The 26,261-nt window shown below is 45.1% G+C and overlaps 1 protein-coding gene across 3 annotated transcripts in view; it reads right to left on the minus strand.

The window, feature by feature from the left end:
- The window catches only part of LOC140185558 (semaphorin-4G-like), a 202,379-nt gene that overhangs the window by 37,524 nt on the left and 138,594 nt on the right, over window positions 1-26,261 (minus strand). For all 3 annotated transcript variants that reach the window (XM_072238897.1, XM_072238898.1, XM_072238899.1), the window contains one exon: window positions 7,723-7,898. In XM_072238897.1, coding sequence (XP_072094998.1) covers window positions 7,723-7,898 — 176 coding nt within the window. The remainder of the gene's footprint in view (window positions 1-7,722; window positions 7,899-26,261) is intronic.

Genomic DNA, 26,261 nt, shown 5'->3' on the forward strand with positions numbered 1-26,261 from the left:
GCAGAAATGTTTCAACTCTTGGGTTATCCAAATCTGCCCAGAAAATATTCAAAGCCTCTGCCTCCCCTGCCCTCTCAGGAAGGGCAAAAATATTCAAAGCCTCAAACTCCCCTGCCCTCCCAGGAAGAGAATTCCAAAGTTCTCTGAGAAGAGAGGTTTTTTTTTGCCTCGTCTCTCTATATTAAATGGGTTGCCCCCTTATTTTTAAATGGTGACTTCACAAAAGGAAATTGACTTTCCACGTCCCACTCTGTCAGAATTGCTCAGGAACTTTGTAACCAGGGCGAATGGCAGAGGATCACCTGATCGAGATATCACAGTAAGTTTGAGTTATACATTTTACACTGTAAGCCTCTTCTAGTCAATTATTGTACCGAATTCAGAAAATAGCTGGTGTCAGGAATGTTATGGATATGGGAGGGGAAGGTCAGGGAAGGAGGAGACAATCTAATCTGTGTTGGCTTTGGGCTTCGGCTGAGCCCGGACCATTTCTGCTGCTAGTTGCACCATCCCTTACCTTTTACCTTTAACCTATCACCTTTAGTTGTAGTCTCACCCTGCCTGAGAGGAAAAGTCAGATTGCACTCACTCTATACCCTCTAAACTCTCCCTCAATTCCAGGGAATAAATCCATAATTTATTCTACCAATTTTTATCAATGCACCACAGGGACAATTCTCTCTGGATACATAACGGCTTGGCACAGCAGCTGCTCTGCAGGTGACCAGAGTAACCACAGTGAGTTGTGGACAAGGCTCAGCACATCACAGGGACCAGCTCCCCCTCCATGGACTCTGTCTGAAAGTCTCACTGGGTCAGTAAAGCAGCGGTCCCCAACCACCGGGCCGCGGACCAGTACCAGGCCGCAAAGCATGCGCTACCGGGCCGCAAGGAAACGATATGAGTCAGCTGCACCGTTCCTCATTCCCTGTCACACCCACTGTTGAGCTTGAACGCATGAGAGGTCATTACCAGCGCATCATCCACGTCAGCGCAGGAAGGAGATTAACTCCTCGAGCTTGCAAACGACTGCGGGCTGAAAAGTATGTTTGACATAACATCTCTGCCGGCACTCTGGATCAAAGTCAAGGCTAAATATCCTGAGATAGCCATGAAAGCACTGAAAACGTTGCTTCCATTTCCAATATATTTCTGCTAAGCGGGGTTTTCGGCAATGAATGCAGTGAAAACTAAATTGCGGAACAGACTGGATATAAGGAACCCCCTTCGAGTATCGCTGTCTCCCATCACCCCTCGATGGGACCGTTTTGTTGCAGGAAAACAAGCCCAGGGCTCCCACTGATTCAGCAATATTAGTGTGTTGCAATGATTTTATATGTTCATACGAGGAAAATATGCACTATGTGTTTAATATCCAAATGTTACTTAAAATGTTACGATGCTATTGGCTTAATTATATAACCATATAACAATTACAGCACGGAAACAGGCCATCTCGGCCCTTCTAGTCCGTGCTGAACGCTACTCTCACCTACTCCCACCGACCTGCACTCAGCCCATAACCCTCCATTCCTTTCCTGTCCGTATACCTATCCAATTTTTCTTTACACGATAATATCAAACCTGCCTCTACCACTTCTACTGGAAGTTCGATCAACACTTACTTCAAGCTCCCCTGTCCTCCCCGATAATTGCCTTATCACTATATTCATGCAAGGAAAATATGCGTTGTGTATTTAATATTAAATTCGTTAGATAAACCCTTTTAGAAACGAAATTGAGTGTATTAGCCACTTATCACCTATATTCCGGTCGTGGTTAATACCCCCTCCCCAAACAGAATCACCAAAAACGATTTGCGGGGTGGGGGGAGGGAATCGGCGCATCACGCATGCGCACTGGTGCCCGCGCAAGGCTTCATAGTCATTGTAGTCTCCTGGGTAAACAACGTATTTGACTGCTACTCTTGTCCGTTGGCAACCCTACCCCCCCCCCCCCGCCCCCATCAGCCGGTCCGCAAAAGTATTGTCAATATCAAACCGGTCCGCAGTACAAAAAAGGTTGGGGACCCCTGCAGTAAAGTAGCCAACATTATCAAAGACCACACCCACCCCAGATGTTCTCTCTTCTCCGCTCCCATCAGGTGGAAGATACAAAAGCCTGAAAGCACCTACACCAGGCCCAAGGACAGCTGTCACCAGACTCTCGAACGGATTTCTTGGGCAACAAGATGAATTCTTGGTTCTTGGCCTCGCAATCTACCTGGTTATGATCTTGCACTTTATCAATTACCAGCACTGCACGTTTTCAGTGGCTTTTACACTTCATTCTGCATTGTTATTGCTGTACCTTGTTCTGCCTCACTGCTCTGTGTGATTTGATCTGTACAAATGGCATGCAAGACAATCTTTTCACTGTAACTTAGTATATGTGACAATAATAAACCACTACGAATGCCTATCATTCAGGTCCACAAATCCTGGCAACATCGTTCCAGATTCTCTCAGCACTATTTCTAGCTTATTGATATCTTTGCTGTAGGCAGGTGAACAAAAATGCACACAACACTCTACATAATGTCACAAACAAGGATCTTCTTTCCCAGCTTCTAATGGTTAGCTGAACATTCTGAGGTGGTGCAGGATGGTTGCAACGTGTAGCTCCCTGATCCTGATTGCATTCTCTACAGACTCGGGGACGTGGGTGTGATTGCATTCAGACTCGGGGATGTGGGGGTGATTGGATTCTGACTCGGGGACGTGGGTGTGATTGCATTCAGACTCGGGGATGTGGGGGTGATTGGATTCAGACTCGGGGACGTGGGGGTGATTGGATTCTGACTCGGGGACGTGGGTGTGATTGGATTCAGACTCGGGACGTGGGGGTGATTGCATTCTGACTCGGGGACGTGGGGGCGATTGCATTCTCTACAGACTCGGGGACGTGGGGGTGATTGCATTCAGACTCGGGGACGTGGGGGCGATTGCATTCTCTACAGACTCGGGGACGTGGGGGTGATTGCATTCAGACTCAGGGACGTAGGGGTGATTGGATTCAGACTCGGGGACGTGGGGATGATTGGATTCTGACTCGGGGACATGGGTGTGATTGGATTCTGACTCGGGGATGTGGAGATGATTGGATTCTGACTCGGGGACGTAGGGGTGATTGCATTCTCTACAGACTCGGGGACATAGGGGTGATTGCATTCAGACTCGGGGACGTGGGGGCGATTGCATTCTCTACAGACTCGGGGACGTGGGGGTGATTGCATTCAGACTCGGGGACGTAGGGGTGATTGGATTCAGACTCGGGGACGTGGGGATGATTGGATTCTGACTCGGGGACATGGGTGTGATTGGATTCAGACTCGGGGACGTGGGGATGATTGGATTCTGACTCGGGGACGTGGGTGTGATTGGATTCAGACTCGGGAATGTGGAGATGATTGGATTCTGACTCGGGGATGTAGGGGTGATTGCATTCTCTACAGACTCGGGGACATAGGGGTGATTGCATTCAGACTCGGGGACGTGGGTGTGATTGGATTCAGACTCGGGGACGTGGGGATGATTGGATTCTGACTCGGGGACATGGGTGTGATTGGATTCAGACTCGGGGACGTGGGGATGATTGGATTCTGACTCGGGGACGTGGGTGTGATTGGATTCAGACTCGGGGATGTGGAGATGATTGGATTCTGACTCGGGGACGTAGGGGTGATTGCATTCTCTACAGACTCGGGGACATAGGGGTGATTGCATTCAGACTCGGGGACGTGGGTGTGATTGGATTCAGACTCGGGGACGTGGGGATGATTGGATTCTGACTCGGGGACATGGGGGTGATTGCATTCTCTACAGACTTGGAGACGTAGGGGTGATTGCATTCTGACTTGGGGACGTGGGGGCGATTGCATTCTCTACAGACTTGGGGACGTAGTGGTGATTGCATTCTCTACAGACTGGGGGACGTAGGGGTGATTGCATTCTCTACAGACTGGGGGATGTAGGGGTGATTGCATTCTGACTCAGGGACGTGGGGGTGATTGCATTCTCTACAGACTGGGGGACGTAGTGGTGATTGCATTCTCTACAGACTGGGGGACGTAGGGGTGATTGCATTCTCTACAGACTGGGAGACGTAGGGGTGATTGCATTCTGACTCAGGGACGTGGGGGTGATTGCATTCTCTACAGACTTGGGGACGTAGTGGTGATTGCATTCTCTACAGACTGGGGGACGTAGGGGTGATTGCATTCTCTACAGATTGGGGGACGTAGTGGTGATTGCATTCTGACTCAGGGACGTGGGGGTGATTGCATTCTCTACAGACTGGGGGACGTAGTGGTGATTGCATTCTCTACAGACTGGGAGACGTAGGGGTGATTGCATTCTGACTCAGGGACGTGGGGGTGATTGCATTCTCTACAGACTGGGGGACGTAGTGGTGATTGCATTCTCTACAGACTGGGAGACGTAGGGGTGATTGCATTCTGACTCAGGGACGTGGGGGTGATTGCATTCTCTACAGACTTGGGGACGTAGTGGTGATTGCATTCTCTACAGACTGGGGGACGTAGGGGTGATTGAATTCTCTACAGACTGGGGGACGTAGGGGTGATTGCATTCTGACTCAGGGACGTGGGGGTGATTGCATTCTCTACAGACTGGGGGACGTAGTGGTGATTGCATTCTCTACAGACTGGGGGACGTAGGGGTGATTGCATTCTGACTCAGGGACGTGGGGGTGATTGCATTCTCTACAGACTGGGGGACGTAGGGGTGATTGCATTCTCTACAGACTGGGAGACGTAGGGGTGATTGCATTCTGACTCAGGGACGTGGGGGTGATTGCATTCTCTACAGACTTGGGGACTTGGGGGTGATTGCATTCAGACTCGGGGACGTCAGGGTTATTTCACTGACGCACAGCTGCTGGTTTAGTTGTTGGAATTCCTCAGGGAAGGGACAAGGTCAAAGCTTGGGTAATAACCAGTGTTGCAAAGAGCCAGGGAGAGAGTGAGGTAAAAGGAGAACTTGCCGGTTCAATAACTAAGCTTAGAAAAGGTTCAGAGTCCATGTGGAATCGTATTTCAATGTGTGCTAGTGTAGAGGCCATTCAGCCACTGGCTGCAGCCCAATCCACTTTCTACAACAATCCGACACTCACCGCATTTTATTCACCTCATGTTGCCATCAACTCCACCCAGGTTCTGCCACTCCCCCACACACCCAGGACAAGTTATACAGGCCAAATAACCTAGTGGCATGCACAGTCCTAAGTGGAAACCGGAGCACCCAGAGGAAACCCAGGGCGTCACAGAGAAAGCAGCGAAAACTCTCCACCGACCACACTGAAGGTCAAGTCCGAACCCAGACTGTCAGGGCTGTGAGGCAGCGGCCGACTCTCTCTCATACCACTGATTGTCTGGATCGATAGTTCTGATTTAGTTTCACTTCGTGGCACAGCTGATTGTGGCTTTCAACAACTTTTCTTTCCAAAAGTGAAACTGAAATCAGCTGTGTGAAAGCAAATCAGACAATGTGAGTACATGATCAGCCATGGGAACAAACACAAAATGCTAGAGGAGCCCAGCAGGTTGAAGCTGGGCTGGTGAAGGGTCTCAGACTGAAATGCCAACTGCTCCTGTGCTCTCTGACCCGCTGAGATCCTGCAGCACTTCGGTGCGTGTTCCAGCTGCTCCTGTGTTTAACATCACTCACCCCTTCACTTTATTGAAGTGACTGGGATCAGCTGGTTTTGGCTGCCGCCGAACTTTCAACATTCCCACCACCCAAGTCCAACAGGACCTGTCACTCAGGTTTCCCATCGCTCGGGTCGGCTGTGGACTGCCGTATTCATAAACCGTGCACACTTTTCTGCATCCAGAGGGCTGTGGACTCGGCCAGCCCCAGCACAGGCTCAAACCCCCCACCATCGAGGGCACCTGGGACCTGCCCTCTTCTCATTAAGCAGGAGGGACAGGACCCTGATCACACACACACACACACACACACACACACACAACGGTGCTGGACCAGCCTCTTTCCCTCTGCCATCAGCTCCCTCAATGGTCCATGAGCCCGTACACTACCTCAGCACCCCTCTTTCGCATTTTAAAAAAAACTGTAACTTATAGTAATCTTTTTGTTTCTTACGCTGTACTGGAACAACAAATTTCATGACACATGTTAGTAATAATAAACTTGATTCTGATACAGCAAGGTACAGATTAACCTTCTGCCAAAGGCTTGGAGCAAGTAGCCATACTGATAATCAATTTGGGCTGAAAAACCTCCCGACAGTGATGGTGAAAGCCTTGAAAAGGTCAAAAGAGTAAGTAAGGAAGGTGACAGAGGAAACAGCTATCATGTTTTATAAAGGTCATTCATAAATGCAAATTGTTTTTTTCATGTCAAACCTGACCCATTAAGGCTGGAAGATGTGCTCAGATCAAGGTAGCAGAAGTTGAAGGATGCACACACATAACATGCTGAAGGAACTCAGCAGATTAGACACTCCCTTCTACCGAAGGCGATGGCAGTCGACATCTTGGGCTCAGACACTTCATCAGAACTTCCAAACTTCATCAGGGCCATCAAAACTTCTTACGTCCTGATGAGGAGTCTCAGCCCCAGAAAGGTTGACTTCTCATTTTCCCCCATAGATGCTGTCTGACCTGCTGAGACCCTGCAGCATTTTGCACCCGGCGTCAAGATTTTCAGCATCTGCAGAATCTCAAGGAAAAATTGAGACCTCTCCCTCTCAGGAGGCCCCTTAGGGTCAAATTACCTCGCTTTCACCCGTGTTACATGGGTTCGAAGGTGGCTGAAGAGTATTCTTCAGCTGTTGACTTGGCTTCTACTGGGGAGACTTTCACTCCACTGCAGATTCCAAGCAATGGCAAGGTCTCATAACACACAATGATATGGGGGTGGCTCCAGAACTCCAGATCAAATCTACACGATTTAAGTGTCATCACAAAGCTACAATAGGCAAAGTAGATCATCCAGTCTGCTGGCTGCCTGATCAGTCACAGTACAACTTTTTCACTTCTGTGACTCAGTTGAAGAATCTCTGCCTGTCATGGCTACCAGTGATTGGTTGGTTATCCTGCAGAATTTTCACCCACCATCTGTTCTTTAGGTCAGGAGTTTCTCGTGAGGGTTTGGGATTTAAGCTCCTGTGGATAACTTGTCCTGGCCTCGATGGAACAACAAAGATGCCACAAACAAAAATCTCATTGCCAGCAGTGGGTCTGAAATGTCCCTAAACTGTAGAAGGGAGAGGTGGCCATTAATGAAAACTCAAATCAAGAGTTACCTGAGAGAATGCAGCAAGGGAAATCAGTAGAAGTGATAGTGATCAGTTAACACAACACCTTACAGTGCCAGTGATCTGGGGACAATTCCCACTGCTGTCTGTAAGGAATTTGTACACTCTCCCTGTGACCACATGGGTGCTTTGATCTCCTCCACATTCCAAAGACATAAGGGTTAGCTGGTAAGTTTGGGGCATGCTCTGTTGGCACCAGGAGCATGGCGGCATTTGCAGGCTGCCCTCACCACATCCTCGTCTGTGTCAGCCGTTGACACAAACACACATTTCACTGCTTGTCTTGATGTTTCGATGTACAGGCGACAAGTAAAGGAAATTTGTAATCGAAACCTGCCAGACCCCCGGCACCACCACACATCATTCTATCAGACGCTGTCACTATTTACAGTAACAAAACCAGAACACAGGATTTGTACTTACCACTGGGATACAAACACTCCATAAAACACGGCGTCCTGCCAGTGCTCCTGGTTCAACACGTAGATACTCTTCAAGATGTTAAAATGGAAGTTGTACTCTGGGATGGAACACACAAGCCGGGTCTTTAGAAAAGACGTCCATTTCCTCTGGAGAGTTCTCATTCCCCCCTCATCACTCTGCGGTACAAAAAAAACACAAGTCGTGAGAATACATCTGTGAATATTCAGCACTGTCACCTCCAGCCACCCACCCACCAGCTCTGTGGCATTGCCACCAATTCTGGGTGACTTGAAATCAAATTAACATTTTCATGCTTTAAATAAAAGATCAGATGACGTTGCAGCATAAAGGGGCGTTTCACAAACAAGAGAATCTGCAGATGCTGGAAATCCAGAGCAACACACAAACTGCTGGAGGAAGCTGATGAAGGGCCTCGAACCCAAACGTCAACTATTTATTCTTCTATATTCACACTGCCTAACCTATTGAGTTCCTCCAGCACTGTGCGTGTGTTACTGAAGGAGAATTTGCTTGGATTCATCAGTTGTTCTAAGAGATCTAAGAAGTACTAACATTTAATGACAAACTATGCAAGAGGTTCTAAGGTGTTACTAATACTAAGTATAGCACTGATTACAGGGAACATCTCATTTCTGGTCTGTGCTTGCAAAAGCTCTTCATTCCTGGGGTTTCTCATGTCTGGGTGACACATAGACATACACTGAGCACTCTGCAACTCATGGATTCACTTTCAATGACTCTGCCACTCATGTTCTCTCCCTTCCAATTCCCCATTCTGGCTCCCCCACTACCTCTTCTACCTATCACCTCCCAGCTTCTTACTTCATCTCCCCTCCCCCAACCACCTACCTTCCCCGTCACCTGATTTCATCTATCACCTCCCAGCTTCTTACTTCATCTCTGCTCCCCATCACCTGATTTCACCTATCACCTGCCATCTTTTGCTCCTCACTCTCCCCCCACTTCTTATTCTGGCTTTTAACCCATTCCTTTCCAAGTCCCGCTCAACAGTCTCCCCAAATGTCAACTGTTTATTTCTCTTCAGAGATGCTGCTGGACCTGTTGAGTTCCTCCAACATTTTGTGTGCGTTGGTCTGGATTTCCAGCATCTGCAGAATCTCTTGTGTTTATGAGGAGAGTGGACTCTATCCAATACATCACAGGCAGGTTCCTCCCCAACACTGACTGTATCTGCAGGAGGCACTGCCTCAAGATGGCCACATCCATCATCAAAATTGCCAACTTTTCACATCTACCATTGGGCAGGAAATACAGAAGCCAGAAATTCCCACACCACTAGGTTCTAGAACAACTATTGCCCTTCAGCCATTCAGTTCTTGAACCAACCTAATCATTGCAACACTATGATCTCTTTGATCACTTTGTAGGACAATGGACTTCTTGTTTTGTTGTAATTGTGTTCTTTTTTGTAAAAATTGTGTATAATTTATGTTACACACACAAATTGCTGGAGGAACTCAGCAAGTCAGGCAGCTTGGAACTGCTGCTTATCTAATGCTACACTCCTGTGAGCTGCTGCAAGTCTGTTTTGCATTGCACCTGTGCACACAAGTGCACATGACAATAAACTCGACTTTGACCCTGAATCTGTCATGGTCCGGTCTGAAGTCCGCGTTCCAGTTCACGATCTGGTCCGCGGACTACGGACTCCGGGTCTTCTGGCTGTCCCTGGTTTTGGTTGGACTTAACCATAAGCACCTGATGCTCATCTTGGGGCTGGGAATATAAGTGGCCCTGGGATTGAGTGTGGTTGCTCATTCATCTTGTCAGTCTCCCCTTGGAGCAACCCACTGGTGGAAGGCTAGTGCAGTCACTGAGCTATGGATTTGGCTGCTCTGTAGCCTGCTGAGGTTACTGGCTGCCTTGAGTCTTGGAGCCACCCTGGACCTAGCTCCCTTGCCTTTGTTGGGTAAGCCTGGCTGTTTGCTGTTACCCTGTGGTTGGATCTGTCCCTTCCTGTCCTTTGCCTCTGTTGGGTGGAGTCCTGTGTCCTGAGTACCCTTGCCCTGTCATGTCCTTGTCTAGCTTCCAAGAACCTGAGCCTCCAGGAACCCAAGCCTTGTCATGTCTTTGCCTGGTCTCCAGGAACCCAAGCCTTGTCATGTCTTTGCCTGGTCTCCAGGAACCCAAGCCTTGCCATGTTGTTGCCTGGTTTTGGGGTCCGAGCCCAAGTCAAGACCCAGGTTTTGGGTCCTTGTCCAGTCTCTGGCTCAGAGCCCATGCCCAGGCTCCTTGTTCCCAGTCCCTCGTCCTGGTCCTGCTCCCCTAGCCTAGTCTGTGTTCCTGTCCCTATTCCTAGTCTGTGTCCTGTCCTGTCATTTAGCTTTGTCTGTTCCTGTTCCTAGTACTTCAGTGTCTGTGTCTTGCATTTGGGTCTGTTCCCAATGCCCCCCATTATGACAGAATCAATAGCAAAGGCCCATTAATGAATATGACTGTGCACAAGTCAGAAAAGAGAAAGTTATTCAAAACAGGCCCCAGTGCCAGACCTTCTCTTTTGAAAAGTCAGAGGTAAAAGGAACATGGACCAAAGTGAAGTAGCCTTTCATATCTATTTGATTGGCAGGTACATAAGCCAGTGTGATTTACCCTAATGCTTAGGTGTGGGAAGAGTAGGTAATGAGGGAAAAGATTAGTGGGAGATCATGAATGACCTGTGAGCTGGCATGTACTTGATGGGCTGAATGGCCTCAAGTTGTAAGGAAACCAGGAAAACTTCTAACCCTGTAAACACTTTCTTTAGATTATTTCCATTGAGGAGAACTTTGTGAAGTAGATATGAGATCCATCCTTGCATGGTGGGCTGTCTCAGCATCCGAGGCTCGGAGGATGTAACTGTTGGTACATACTGGGTTACGAGCCATTTGAACAGACGCTAGCACAGCTCCCCTGCAGAACAGGTATGAGGAATGCTCACAGACTGACTTCTTATCATTGGACAGTGAGATAAAACAAACCATGGAAACAGTTGCACAAGGAACCCCGTTAACAGATAGCCACCCAGAGAAGTTAATTGTAGGTCAGTGTCACAAAATGAAGCAATTTCTTTCTCACAGAATTAGGAGGCAACATCTCTGAAGATCTATCCAGGTCCCAACATATTGACATCAGTATGGAGAAGGCATGCCAGCAGCTACTTTTCATTCAGAGTTTGAGGAGATGTGACTCCAACAAATTTCTATGGAGAGCATTCTGCCTGGTTGGATCACGGCCTGTTAGAGGCATCAACGCACCAGATCAGAAAAGCTGCAGAGGGCTGCAAACCCAACCAGCTCCAGCATAGGGACTAGCCTCACTGCCATCAAGGACACCTTCAAAACCAATGCATCAGGATGGCAGCAGCAATGATTAAGCACCCTCACCATCCAGGACATGCCCTCTTCTCATCAGGAGGAGACTGAAGACACACATTCAACATGTTAGGAACAGATTCTTCCCCTCTGCCATCAGGCCCTTGAACCCATGAACACTACCTCTCTCTTTTTTTGCAATAGTTATTTTTTGTATTTCTTGTTGTAATTTAGTGATTTTTATGTATTGCACCGTACCTCCAGCTGAAAACCAACACATTTCACAGTGACGATAAATGTGATTCTGATCCTGAGACAGTGAATCCATCCCTTTCCAGCTGAGGTAGTGGGCAGGACTACCACCTACCATTCAAATGAGTGAATTTAATTCCCACTCCAGTGACATCAGTACAAATCAAGGTGATAGATATTCCAGTGCTGGACCCGAGGAGCATTGCTCTGATAGATGTGCAGTTTTTCTCAATGAGATGCCGTTATACTGGCCTCTCAGCCGCTTGTTAATGATTTCTACTTGGATAAGTTCAGGGCAATTCTCCCCGGAATCTTTGTCAGTACCAGGACAACCTCTGCCCTGCTACTAGTTAAAGGGTATCAGGTAACTATTGTTTAACCTGATTTCCCCCAGAACAGATCATCTGACCATTACCAGGTCTGCCAAGCTGCCAGAGTCTACAACCTCCCTGGGATGAGCTGAGGTCGGGCAAGTCACTATATAAATGCAAAATGTTTTCTCATTTTCAATGCGTTGCAACACACAAACACACAGTTGGTGATATTCTGAATCGCATACACTCTTCCATCTCTCTGCATCCCTCCCAAAAGGCCCAACATTGACCCAGATCCCCACTCAGCTGAACGGTTTGATTCAAACAGCTGGATGGATTACATTTTCCACCTGAGTGAAGATGAAGGCTTTGGATGGACAAGAGTCAAAGACAGACGGTTGATTTTTCTAACTGCTTTAACTTGTTTTGTATTAACCTGTTTATTCTAAAGTAAGGACATGTTCGGCACAGCATCATGGGCCAAAGGGCCTTATCGTGCTGAAGGTTTTCTATGTTTCATGGAAAACAAAAATGAATTCCAGTGAAATATTCTGTTAAAATATTAACTGTGACTTCTGGACCACAATTGACAAGGACTTGCCACCGTCACTGAAATCATGTGCTGTGTGAATCTGTCAGGTGAGCTGGCCTGGGACCAGCACACAGATGTATTCAAATGGAAAGAGGGCCAGTCTATTTCCTTTTCTTAGCACATTAAAGAGGTTCAACTTATCACCGAACCTCTAACAAACTTGATCAAATGTTTTCTTGAACGTATCCTGACTGGTGGATCTTGGTCTGGTACGGCAACTTGTAAATGAAGGAACATAAAAAAGCCTTAGGGAGCAGTGGACTCTGAGGGGAAAACTTCACTCACCCCATCACTGAACTGTTTCCTCAACCTATGGACTCATGTCCTACAATTCTTCATCTCATCTTTTTGATACTTATTGCTTGCTTATTTATTTTTTTTCCTTTTTTTTCTATTAGTCGTTCATTGCTTTTTGTATGCTGGTTGTCCATTCTGTTAATTCAGTTTTTCAGTAATTCTATTATGGTTATTGGAATCATTCAGGATGCCCACAAGAAAATGAATCTCAGGGTGATGTACATGTACGTTAATGATAGATCTACTTTGACATCATGGGCACAATCCTCCCCACCATCGGGGGTACCCACAGGAGGTGCTGCCTCAAGACGACAACATCCATCATCAACGATCCCCACCATCCAGGCCTTGACATCTCACAGCCACAGGGCAGGAGGTACAGAAGCCCGAAGCCCCACACCACCAGGTTCAGAAACAGCTACTTCCCTTCAATCATTCAGTTCTTGAACCAATCGTCTTGCACAACCCTAATCACTGGAGTTTAACAACTTTTTGACCACTAAGAAGGATTTTCTAAACTTTGATTATGTGTATTTATGAGGAATTTATTTTATTTATTACTTAGAGATACAGAGCAGAATTGGCCCTTTGGGCTAACAAGACATGCCACCCAGCAATCCACCTATTTAACCCCAGCCTATAATATCCAATTACCCTGTAACACTTTAGAATGTGGGAGGAAACTGGAGCTCCCAGATGAAACCCATGTGGTCATGGGGAGAATGTACAAACTTCCTACAGTTAACCTTGGGATTGAATTCCAAATTCCGATGCTTCAAGCTGCTATGGTGTCGCTCTGACCAACACACCACTGTAGCACCCCTAATAAAGTTTGGCTGCCACATTTAATACCCCCGAGATGGTCCATTAGACTACTTATCTTCTCACAACTACCACTGGGCAGGAGGTAGAAAACCCCACAACATCGACTGTTTATTCATTTCCACAGATGCTGCCTGGCCTGCTGGGTTCTTCCAGCATTTTATATGAGTTACTTGAGAAGGTACAGAAGCCTTTAGTCTCAGACCACTAGGTTCAGGAACAGCACAGCTGCAAGAAAAAGTTTGTGAACCGTTTGCAGTTACCTGGTTTTCTGCATTAGTTACTCATAAAATGCAGTCTGATCTTCATCCAAGTCACAATAACAGACACACACATTCTGCCTAAACTAATAACACACAAACAATTGTATTTCAATACTGAGTCCACCATTTAAACAATCACAGTCTAGGTTCAAAATGTATGTGAACCTTTGGGGTAATGCCTCTACAAAAGCTATTTGGAGTTAGATGTTCCAATCAATGAGATGAGATTGGAGGTATGGGTCATAGAGGTGCCCTGCCCGATTTAAAAAAAAAAAGCACACAAAATCAGGTTAATGACAGAGCCTACTCTTCTCAAGAAAGATCTATTTATGTGCACCATGCCTCAATCAAAACAACTTTCTGAGGACCTTAGAAGAAGAATTGTAGAGACGCATCAAGCTGGAAAAGGTGACAAAAGCATTTCTAAAGACCTGAGTGTTCATCAGTCCATGGTAAGAGAAACTGTCTACAAGTGGAGGAAGTAGTACTGTTGCTACTCTCCCTAGGAGAGGGTGTCCTGCAAAGATCACACCAAGAGCACAACGTGCAATGCTAAAGGAGGTGAAAATGACCCCAAGGAGAACAGAAAAAGACCTGCAGGAAATCTCCAGAACTTGCTGAAGTCTCTGTTCATGTGTCCACTATAAGAAAAACACAGAACAAGAATGGTGTTCATGGAAGGACATCACCAAGGAAACCACTGCTCTCCAAAAAACGCCATTGCTGCTCATCTGAAGTTTGTAAGAGACCACCTGGTGTTCCACAACACTTCTGGGACAATGTCCTGTGGGCAGATGAAACAAAAGTTAAACTTTTTAGCAGAAATGCACACCACTATGTCTGGAGGAAAAAGGGCACTGCTCACTAATACCAAAACCTCATCCCAACTGTGAAGCATGGTGGAAGGAGCATCATGGTTTGGGGCTGCTTTGCTGTCTCAGGGCCTGGACAGCTTGCAGTCATTGAGGGAACAATGAATTCAAACTAGTATTAAGACATTTTACAGGAGAATGTCAGGGCAGCGGTCCATCACTTGAAGCTTAATAGAAGTTGGACAATGCACCGAGATGCTGATCAGAAACAAAAGAGTAAATCAACAGAATGGTTAAAAAAAGAAGAAAATTTGTGCTTTGGAATGACCAAGTCAGAGTTCAGACCTTAACCCAATTGAGTTGCTGTGGCATAAGGGCTGTTCATGCAAGGCATCCCAGAAATATTGATGAACTGAAACAGTTTTGTATGGAGGAATGGTCTAAAATTCCTCCTCATCGTTCTGCAAGTCTGATCAGTAGCTACAGGAAACGTTTGGTGGAGGTTATTGCTGCTCAAGGAGGTTCTACCCATTATTAAATACAAGGACTCACATACTACTTCCAGCCTGGACTGTGAATGATTAAACAATGCATTCAATAAAGACATGAAAAGTACCACTGTTTGTGTGTTATAAGTTTAGGCAGATTGTGTTTGTCCATTATTGTGACTTAGATGAAGACTTAGATTAAGATAATTTTGTGAGTAATTAATGCAGAAAACCAGGTAGTTGCAAAGGGTTCACAAACATTTTCTTAGGAATAGCCACTTCCCTTCAACGATTTGGATCTTGAACCAACTGACAAAACCCTGATCACTACAGTTTAGTTACACTATGATCACTTTTCACCAAAATGAGCTTTTTTGTTCTAATTGTATTTTTTTTGTTAAATTTATATTTGTTTTTTTCTGTAAATGCTGCTTATACTGTATAATGCACGGTGTTATCTGTGATGTTGCTGATAGTAAGATTTTCATTGCACATGTACTTGTACACATGGCAATGAACCTGACTTTGAATTCTTGTTGTGATTGCACAGAAGCAATTGAAGCAGCTTATCACATCACACACTTAATGCAGAGGCGTACTGGTCTATATCCTGGCATGGATACATAGTGAGTGTTCATAGATTCAGTATGGGCCATGCTTCATCTAGCTAACCCCATCAAATCAGCAGATGTGTACATTAGCATATATGTATTTCAGTGTGCATATTCATGTATGTTGTGCGTTATATGCATGTGTGTGCATGCAGTAGGTCCATGAAACAGAGCTCGGCCTACAGTCATTTTGGACCTACCACCTTGACATTGGTCCACAAGCTCAACAACCAGGTCATAACAGGCACTTTCAACTCATCGAAACACTGGAGTGGAAACATCTTCCACCCCGAGGTAGTGGCTGAGGGATAAGCTGCACAATTACAACCAGATTTTTCCTTCTTTAAATATCCCTTCAGTTCTCTCCTGAAAGTTCTTGCTGTGCCTACTTCTATCACTGTTTCGGAAGTACGTTCTGCATCGCAGCAACTCATTGTGCTAATGAGAGCTACTTCATCACCCCTCTGGCAACTTTACCAATTATTTTAATTGCCTTATAATGGGACAGCAGTGAATTCAAAGCTGCATCTCTGCGGCTGAACATCAAACACTCTGCTCTAATGCCCACATTACACTGAACAACAATTTTTTTTAGGAAGTGTTGCTTCCTCAGAATTTTTTGACTGCTTGACACTGAACTCAAATATTATTTCAGACTTGTAGGAATTCAGAGAAAAAAAGAAATGAACTTTTACAGAATATAATACGTTTAATTACAGAATCATGTTGACGCTTTGTAATTGTTCAACTAAGCTGAAAATATTTTGCTGCTGATTTTCATTTGTACTCTTGTCTGAGGCTTCTCGTTTAAGGGTCCGACAATAATCAGCCAGCATTGATGGATTTCAGTTGCCCTGATACCATTTCTCCATGACCACAATATTCTAGTGAAACCTTTCACCATGCTCATCACTGATAGCATCAAGATTTGCAGGGAAGAAGTCTAAAAGGGAATGCAGAAAATAAGTCCTCAGTGACATGTTGCACTTCATGGTTTTGTCTGTTTGAAGCATGTTGTCAACCAGCTGCACGTAGTTTGGTGTTCTGTAGATGCCAAGAAAATTTTCAGCAACATCCTTGAATGCCTTCCATGTGATTTTCTCCGGTCCCACTAGAAGTTTTTCGAATGCCTGTCATTGATGACCTGTTTGATTTGTGGACCAACAAAAATGCCTTCCTTAATTTTGGCATCAGTTATTCTGACCTGAATTACGAATTGAAATAACAACTAAAGGCAACTTTTCAAAAACTGGTGTGTGATAGGGAAATTTCATGATGATTTTCATGATCAGCAGCCCAAAATCTGTAAGATACACACAAAAGTATTCAGGGAGCAAAATTTTTGCTGTCTAGTGTTATTGGTACAGCACAGTTTCAGCTCCTGAGCCTGTACAGCCTGCAGTGATTAAAGGAGAATGACTGACTGAGGACACACAATGTTCATTGATAGTTTGAGAAATCATTGTGAATCTCTATCAGTAATTTTTCTCTCGTAATTCATTCCCTGTTGCAGCTTCCCTCTCACCTCTTCTCTTCTCACCTGGCCATTACCTCCCCTCGTGCCCCGGTTCCTTCCCTTTCTCCCATGGTCCACTGTCCTCTCCTATCAGAGTCCTTCTTCTTCAGCCCTTTTCCCTCCATCCCTTCCCTCCTTGCCCCCCACCCACCCGCCAGCTTGTACTCCACCCCCAACTTCTCACTGACTCCTTCCCCCGCGCTTTCCAGTCCTGATGAAGGGTCCCAGCCCAGAACATTGGCCATTTATTCCTCTCTGTAGATGCTGCCTGGCTGGTTGAGAACCTGCAGTAATTGTGTGTGTTGAACTACTGTTGCAGCCAGGATTTGGGCTGGCAGCTCTCTCTTGTAGTTACTCTGACAGCTGGACATAAGCAAGGAGCTTCATTGCTCCCTGGTGTATCTGACAAGGGCCTGAGGTATCGGAGATATTGGCCAGGGTCAGTCTTTGGTCCTCAGAACATCAGAGAATGAGGAAAGACTAAAGAAATTATCAAACTCGTGAGAGGCATAGATAAGGTGGATAAAACAGTCTGTTCCCCAGGGTAGGGGAGGGGAGACCAGAACTATGAGACACTGTTTTAGGGCGGGGGGGGAGATTTAAAAGGGATCTGAGGGACAATGTTTACACACAGAGGGTGGTGAGTAAATGGAACAAGCTGCCAGAGAAAGGAAGGTACAATTCTATTACTTATGAAGCACTTTGATAGGTAGGCAGAGGATGGGGCTTGGACAGATATGGGCCAAATGCAGGAAATTTGGACTGGCTAGTTGGGAACCATGGTCAGCAAGAGCTGGCTGGGTCCAAGCGCCTGTCAAGCTCTTTGATTCTATAACGTTCGTAACTAATCTGAATCAGAACCGGAATCTGCTTCTGCAGAGACTGAGTGCTGAGTATCACCTCTGCTTCCACCACCCCCATCTTGTCACCTTGCACTGCCTCGGACTCGGTGACATCCAAAATACAGTAATTAGTGTTTGCACTTGCTGCTCACGTACCTGACAGCAAAAAACAAATCCTGTCCTGACCTGACCTCAGAGTCACGTTGGCTTAGCCCGATACTGAAATTATTTTAATAATGGATAATTAGATGAAATAGAACTAAGAAAATATATGCTAATAATTAAGCTAAATTTGTTTTGTTTGGTTAAAGGTATCACGACACAAGCTGGAAACAGAAGTTATCCTGAAGGTTCTACCGGTAAATGAGTAACCAGCAAGGGCACTGGAGGCATTAGTTAACCATCACCAAGCTCACTATCGTAGTTAGTTAGTAGATTCCACAAACTCACTTTCAAGGTCTCTACAATTCCTTGGGCACCACAGTAACACAGTAGCTACAGCAATGCTGTTACAGCTCAGGGGTTTCAGAGTTCACTTCTGCTGCCATCTGTAAGGAGCGTGTACGTTCTCCCCATGACTGCGTGGGTTTCCTCCCACAGTCCAAAGACGTACCCGATAGTAGGTTAATTGGTCCTTGTAAATTGCCTCGTGATCAGGCTCGGATTAAACGGCTTTTTTTAATTATCATTTGTGTGATTTAGTTTCTTTTGTACACTGGTTGTTTATCAATCTTTTCTATTTACAGCTTTCATACATTCTGTCGTATTCCTAGGCAGGCCTGCATCTCAAGGTAGTATACGGTGACATATACACACATTCTTCGGGTATCGATTTACCTTTAACTTTGAACTTAGAACCAGGTTACAGAAGAAAGGAGGGCTGGAGCTGGACCTACAGGATAACAGCATTAAGCTCCCTCTCCCAAACGGACATTGGATCTCCAATCAAATTTTCATGACAATTCTATTTTGGGAGAAAAAAAATGACAGATTTTGTTTAAGAGAAGTTCAAAATTCTCAGTTGTCTACAGTCGGAGCAGAGCTTACACATATTTGTGTTTGTTCGACGGAGAACTAGACCCTTTGTGTATGTCTAGAATGGTTGGGGGGTGGGAATCAAATTAAAGAGGCTAGGCGTGAGGAGGTTAGTTCACTACAGGGGGATGGGAACCAGTGCAGAGAGGCAGAGGGGTGTAAAGTGAGGGTAGAAACAAAAAGTACTATGGAGAAAAGTAAAAGAGGCAGGCCGACAAATCCAGGGCAAGCATTAAAAAGGGCCACTTTTCAGCATAATTGTATAAGGGCTAAGAGAGTTGTAAAAGAGCGCCTGAAGGCTTTGTGTGTCAATGCAAGGAGCATTCGTAATAAGGTGGATGAATTGAAAGTGCAGATTGTTATTAATGATTATGATATAGTTGGGATCACAGAGACATGGCTCCAGGGTGACCAGGGATGGGAGCTCAATGTTCAGGGATATTCAATATTCAGGAGGGATAGACATGAAGGAAGGGGAGGTGGGGTGGCGTTGCTGGTTAAAGAAGAGATTAACGCAATAGAAAGGAAGGACATAAGCCGGGAAGACGTGGAATCGATATGGGTAGAGCTGCGTAACACTAAGGGGCAGAAGACGCTGGTGGGAGTTGTGTACAGGCCACCTAACAGTAGTAGTGAGGTCGGAGATGGTATTAAACAGGAAATTAGAAATGTGTGCAATAAAGGAACAGCAGTTATAATGGGTGACTTCAATCTACATGTAGATTGGGTGAACCAAATTGGTAAAGGTGCTGAGGAAAAGGATTTCTTGGAATGTATGCGGGATGGTTTTTTGAACCAACATGTCGAGGAACCGACTAGAGAGCAGGCTATTCTGGACTGGGTTTTGAGCAATGAGGAAGGGTTAATTAGCAATCTTGTCGTGAGAGGCCCCTTGGGTAAGAGTGACCATAATATGGTGGAATTCTTCATTAAGATGGAGAGTGACATAGTTAATTCAGAAACAAAGGTTCTGAACTTAAAGAGGGGTAACTTTGAAGGTATGAGACGTGAATTAGCTAAGATAGACTGGCAAATGACACTTAAAGGATTGACGGTGGATATGCAATGGCAAGCATTTAAAGGTTGCATGGATGAACTGCAACAAATGTTCATCCCTGTTTGGCAAAAGAATAAATCAAGGAAGGTAGTGCACCCGTGGCTGACAAGAGAAATTAGGGATAGCATCAATTCCAAAGAAGCAGCATACAAATTAGCCAGAGAAAGTGGCTCACCTGAGGACTGGGAGAAATTCAGAGTTCAGCAGAGGAGGACAAAGGGCTTAATTAGGAAGGGGAAAAAAGATTATGAGAGAAAACTGGCAGGCAACATAAAAATGGACTGTAAAAGCTTTTATAGATATGTAAAAAGGAAAAGACTGGTAAAGATAAATGTAGGTCCCCTGCAGGCAGAAACAGGTGAGTTGATTATGGGGAACAAGGACATGGCAGACCAATTGAATAATTACTTTGGTTCTGTCTTCACTAAGGAGGACATAAATAATCTTCCAGAAATAGTAGGGGACAGAGGGTCCAGTGAGATGGAGGAACTGAGCGAAATACATGTTAGTAGGGAAGTGGTGTTAGGTAAATTGAAGGGATTGAAGGCAGATAAATCCCCAGGGCCAGATGGTCTGCATCCCAGGGTGCTTAAGGAAGTAGCCCAAGAAATAGTGGATGCATTAGTGATAATTTTTCAAAACTCGTTAGATTCTGGACTAGTTCCTGAGGATTGGAGGGTGGCTAATGTAACTCCACTTTTTAAAAAAGGAGGGAGAGAGAAACCGGCGAATTATAGACCGGTTAGCCTAACGTCGGTGGTGGGGAAACTGCTGGAGTCAGTTATCAAGGATGTGATAACAGCACATTTGGAAAGCGGTGAAATGATCGGACAAAGTCAGCATGGATTTGTGAAAGGAAAATCATGTCTGACGAATCTCATAGAATTTTTTAGGATGTAACTAGTAGAGTGGATAGGGGAGAACCAGTGGATGTGGTATATTTGGATTTTCAGAAGGCTTTTGACAAGGTCCCACACAGGAGATTAGTGTGCAAACTTAAAGCACACGGTATTGGGGGGTATTGGTGTGGGTGGAGAGTTGGTTAGCAGACAGGAAGCAAAGAGTGGGAATAAACGGGACCTTTTCAGAATGGCAGGCGGTGACTAGTGGGGTACCGCAAGGCTCAGTGCTGGGACCCCAGTTGTTTACAATATATATTAATGACTTGGATGAGGGAATTAAATGCAGCATCTCCAAGTTTGCGGATGACACAAAGCTGGGTGGCAGTGTTAGCTGTGAGGAGGATGCTAAGAGGATGCAGGGTGACTTGGATAGGTTGGGTGAGTGGGCAAATTCATGGCAGATGCAATTTAATGTGGATAAATGTCAAGTTATCCACTTTGGTGGCAAAAATAGGAAAACAGATTATTATCTGAATGGTGGCCGATTAGGAAAAGGGGAGATGCAACGTGACCTGGGTGTCAATATACACCAGTCATTGAAAGTGGGCATGCAGGTACAGCAGGCGGTGAAAAAGGAGAATGGTATGCTGGCATTTATAGCGAGAGGATTTGAGTACAGGAGCAGGGAGGTATTACTGCAGTTGTACAAGGCCTTGGTGAGACCACAGCTGGAGTATTGTGTGCAGTTTTGGTCCCCTAATCTGAGGAAAGACATTCTTGCCATAGAGGGAGTACAGAGAAGGTTCACCAGATTGATTCCTGGGATGGCAGGACTTTCATATGAAGAAAGAATGGATGAACTGGGCTTGTACTCGTTGGAATTTAGAAGATTGAGGGGGGATCTGATTGAAACGTATAAGATCCTAAAGGGATTGGACAGGCTAGATGCAGGAAGATTGTTCCCGATGTTGGGGAAGTCCAGAACGAGGGGTCACAGTTTGAGGATAGAGGGGAAGCCTTTTAGGACAGAGATTAGGAAAAACTTCTTCACACAGGGAGTGGTGAATCTGTGGAATTCTCTGCCACAGGAAACAGTTGAGGCCAGTTCATTGGCTATATTTAAGAGGGGGTTAGATATGGCCCTTGTGGCTACGGGGGTCAGGGGGTATGGAGGGAAGGCTGGGGCGGTGTTCTGAGTTGGATGATCAGCCATGATCATAATAAATGGCGGTGCAGGCTCGAAGGGCTGAGTGGCCTACTCCTGCACCTATTTTCTATGTTTCTATGTCTATTTGTGGGGTAGAGTGGGTGGCTGCATCCACACTCCCCGGCATTTGCTTCAGACAGTTAATGCTGGAATGCTGCAATCCCCGTTCTCCTTCCTGTGACTACAGACTGGGTGATGTATCGACGTGCAAGGCTCAACTGCTCTGAACCAATCCAATGGCCAGCGTTCAACTGCTCTCACTATCCAGTCCCAGGAAAGATCTTGTCCATCACCATACCTCAGCCTGGTGACTTTCAACTTTTCACTATCGCATGCATCAAACTTCTCTAATCTGCAGAACATGGGTTTATCGTAGTAAATCACTTTTACAGCATATTTAAATCTAATTAAAAGAATAATATTTCTACTTGTATTAATTTACCTAAATAACATACCCCCACCAACCAGGCCATACTCTCTACTCACTGCGGCCATCAGGAAGGAGCTACGGGGACCTTAGGTCCCATGCCGCAGGTTCAGGAACAGTTATTATGCTACAACCTTCAGAATCCTGAACTGGTGCAGATAATCACACTCACCACAACACTCAACTGACTCCACAACCTATGGACTCACTTTCAACGATTCTACAATTCACGTTCTCAGTATTATTTATTAATTTATGATTTGGGTTTTTTTTGTATTTGCGCAGTTTGTCTTTTGCACATAGATTATTTATCCATCTTTGTTTGACCTTATCATTCCTGTTGTATTTCTTTGCTCTACCATGAATGCCTGTATGAAAATGAATCTTGGGGTTGGATATGGTGACCACTGTATATAGACTTTGATAATAACTTTGATTAGAATTTTGATAAATCACTCAGGTTAAATAATTCTGAAGGGCAATTTATAATCATTATCAACAACAGAGGAAAATAAAGATAAGTGAAATTCTACTGAAAGTGCACTGGGTTATACCTTCCATCTGAATTGAAAATCGTTAATGGGAATCTGGTGTCTCAAAGCTCCTGTCTTAGCCATATGTCTTGTTCACCTTTATCAGTCGACAGGAATACGTCAACTACAACAATATCATCTTCAAGCCAGACCATCATCAGCTCCCACGCTGAGTTGCAAACGTTAGCTGAGGGAATACTTTCTGCAACACCACCATCCATTATATCTTGCCAGAGACGTTCAATTATGTTCAAACTGTTACAGTTTATTTCAACATAATCATGCCTTAGTTGCATGTGCTGTCGAGTGAATTGTCTACAAATTATGCCCAGCACTATGCAGAATTCCCAAGAAAATGATGGGAGCCTGTTCACAATTCACCATCATTATGGCTAACCTGCACTGGTCCCATCTCCCCAAAGCCTGAAGTTCCTCAGTCAAACGTTTCCCTGCCTCCGCCCTTTCCGAAGCAGGTTTATTATCACTGGCGAGTGACGTGAAATTTGTTAACTTAGCAGCAGCAGTTCAATGCAATACATAATCTAGCAGAGAGAAAAAATAATAATAATAAATAAAATAAAATGTAATTATAATAAGTAAACAAGTAAATCAATTATGTATATTGAATAGATTTTAAAAAGTGCAAAATCAGAAATACTGTATATTAAAAGAAAGTGAGATAGTGTCCAAAGCTTCAATGTCCATTTAGGAATCGGATAGCAGAGGGGAAGAAGCTGTTCCTGAATCGCTGAGTGTGTGCCTTCAGGCTTCTGTATCTCCTACCTGATGGTAACAGTGAGAAAAGGGCATGCCCTGGGTGCTGGAGGTCCTTAATAATGGACGCTGCCTTTCTGAGACACTGCTCCCTGAAGATGTCCTGGGTACTTTGTAGGCTAGTGCCCAAGATGGAGCTGACTAGATTTACAACCTTTCGGTCCTGTGCAGAAGCCCCTCCATACCAGACAGTGATGCAGCCTGTCAGAATGCTCTTCACGGTACAACTACAGAAGTTTTTGAGTGTATTTGTTGACATGCCAAATCTCTTCAAACTCCCAATAAAGCATAGCCACCTTATGATCCAGCCCCAACATCCTCTGGGGAAAGAAATTCCAGAAGTTCACTACCATCAGAAAGGACAAATGTCTACACATTTCAGTGTTAAATGACCAGCCCTTTATCCTATAGATAATGTCCCCCCAGTTCATGACTCTCCAACTGGTGATAACATGTCAACATCTACCCCTAACGATCTACCCTTCCAAATGCACTGAATTGTATTAATTCAGTTGCTGTATCAGAAATGGCTGAAAATAATTGATCCATTTCCCCCCTTGTCTTTTCATTGGCTCCTCCTTATAGTATGGGATCAGATTAGATTAACTTGACTCCTCTTTACAGCATGGGATCAGATTAGATTAACCTGACTTCTCACATGTACAATACATGAAAGCATGCAGCGAAACGCATCATTTGCGTCAACAAGAACACAGTCCAAGGATGCGCTGGGTGTAGTCTGCACGTTTCCAGCGTCAACACGGCCTGTTACCCTAATCTCAATGTGACAGGAAACCGGAGCACCCACAGTAAACCCACACAAAGGTGAGGGAGAAGGTACAAAGTCCTTACAGGCTGCGGTGGGAATCGAACCCGGGTCGCTGGTTATGTGCCACCCCTCCCACCACTTCAGTCCTAATCTCTCCATGCTTCAAGTCACAATGGGCAAAATTTCTATCCACTGAATTGAAAAGCAGATAACTTACCATGGTTCATTTTATCTCATTATTGCAAAAGGAATTTCAGTCTAATGAACTGCCTGTCTAGTTTTACACAGCAAGTGCCAGATATCTACACTAACACATTGAAGTCGGACATAATTCCTAGAATCCACAAGAATATACCGTGAATTCTGGTTAATTGGGCCGTCGGTTAATCAGGGCAATATTTTATTTGAAACAATTCTTAAAGAACAAAAACTAAATCAAGGAAGCAACCAGGATTCTCTTTGTTTATTTGGGACACCATGCCACTTAACTGGGACAGGAGACTGTTGCAACTGCGTGAGATTTTCGCTGCAGTGACAAAGTACGACTTTAATTTTGAAAGGGTATGTCAGTTTAGAGCATATTTGCAAGATGGTTTGAGTCCTTACAAAGAACTGTATGATCTAAAAATGTGCGAGGCTAAGCAGTCAAGCAAGCCTTCAGCAGACGACGAACCTCGACCTTCGACATCGAGGCAGGCAGACACAGAAGATGACCTGCCTGCCCTGATCGACAAGGAGATAACACCGCAACCCCTGGGCCGCAGGCAGATACCGATTCGCGGAGAATGCAGCGGTAGCCAGGATGCACCCGGCACATCTTTAAGAAAAAAGCCGAAATAAACAAGCTAATTAATTAGGTGCCGCCCGGCATGTAAATGTCGGCCCAGGTCAGAGGTGATTGCCGGTTACGTTTTACACACCATCATCAGTGTGCTGGATGTCTTCCCGATTCCCGTAAGTGATACTACACTGTACATAAATTATTTCTACTTTATACCGGCTGTGTATTTTTACGCGTTATTTGGTATGATTTGGCAGCTTCATAGCTTAAAGGTTACTGGAGAGCGCTTGTACCGTGTTTTTGCCGAGAGCGCTTGCGTGAGATTTTTGCTATGGAGAACAGTGCAGGCAATGATTGTAGAGAAGTATTTCTACCTTATGTAGGCTGTGTATTTATCATATCATTCCTGCTTTTACTATATGTTACTGTTATTTTGGGTTTTATGTGTTATTTGGCATGATTTGGTAGGTTATTTTTGGGTCTGCAAACGCTCACAAATTTTTCCCATATAAATAAATGGTAATTGCTTCTTCGCTTTACGACCTTCCGGCTTACGAACCATTTCACAGGAACGCTCTACCTTTGGATGGTGGGGGAAACCTGTAGAACTGTTTTGCTCGCTGTATTTTCAAGTATTCAGGCTCAGAGATGCCTGAAACAGCTGGGAGTGGAACTGAACTGGTTTCACTACCTCAACAAGTTAGGAATTGCGAAAAATTTGAAGATATCTTGAATATTATAATGAAAATGAAGATTTGGAGGATGCAATCATTGGTAGCATGGTATGAAGGCAGTCAATTATCTACACTGGGTTCCTGTGCTAATTTTGTTCATTTACAGTCAATCATAAAAACATAACAGATTAATGCTTGGGAACCCATCAGTAGGGGATTCAGCTTTCTACAGATGAAGACAAGTTTTCCGAGAGGTGACCCTTTACCAGGGCAACATCCGAGTGGGTAAGGGGCAGTCA

The sequence above is a fragment of the Mobula birostris genome, chromosome 21, assembly GCF_030028105.1.
Source record: "Mobula birostris isolate sMobBir1 chromosome 21, sMobBir1.hap1, whole genome shotgun sequence".
Classification (NCBI taxonomy): domain Eukaryota; kingdom Metazoa; phylum Chordata; class Chondrichthyes; order Myliobatiformes; family Myliobatidae; genus Mobula; species Mobula birostris.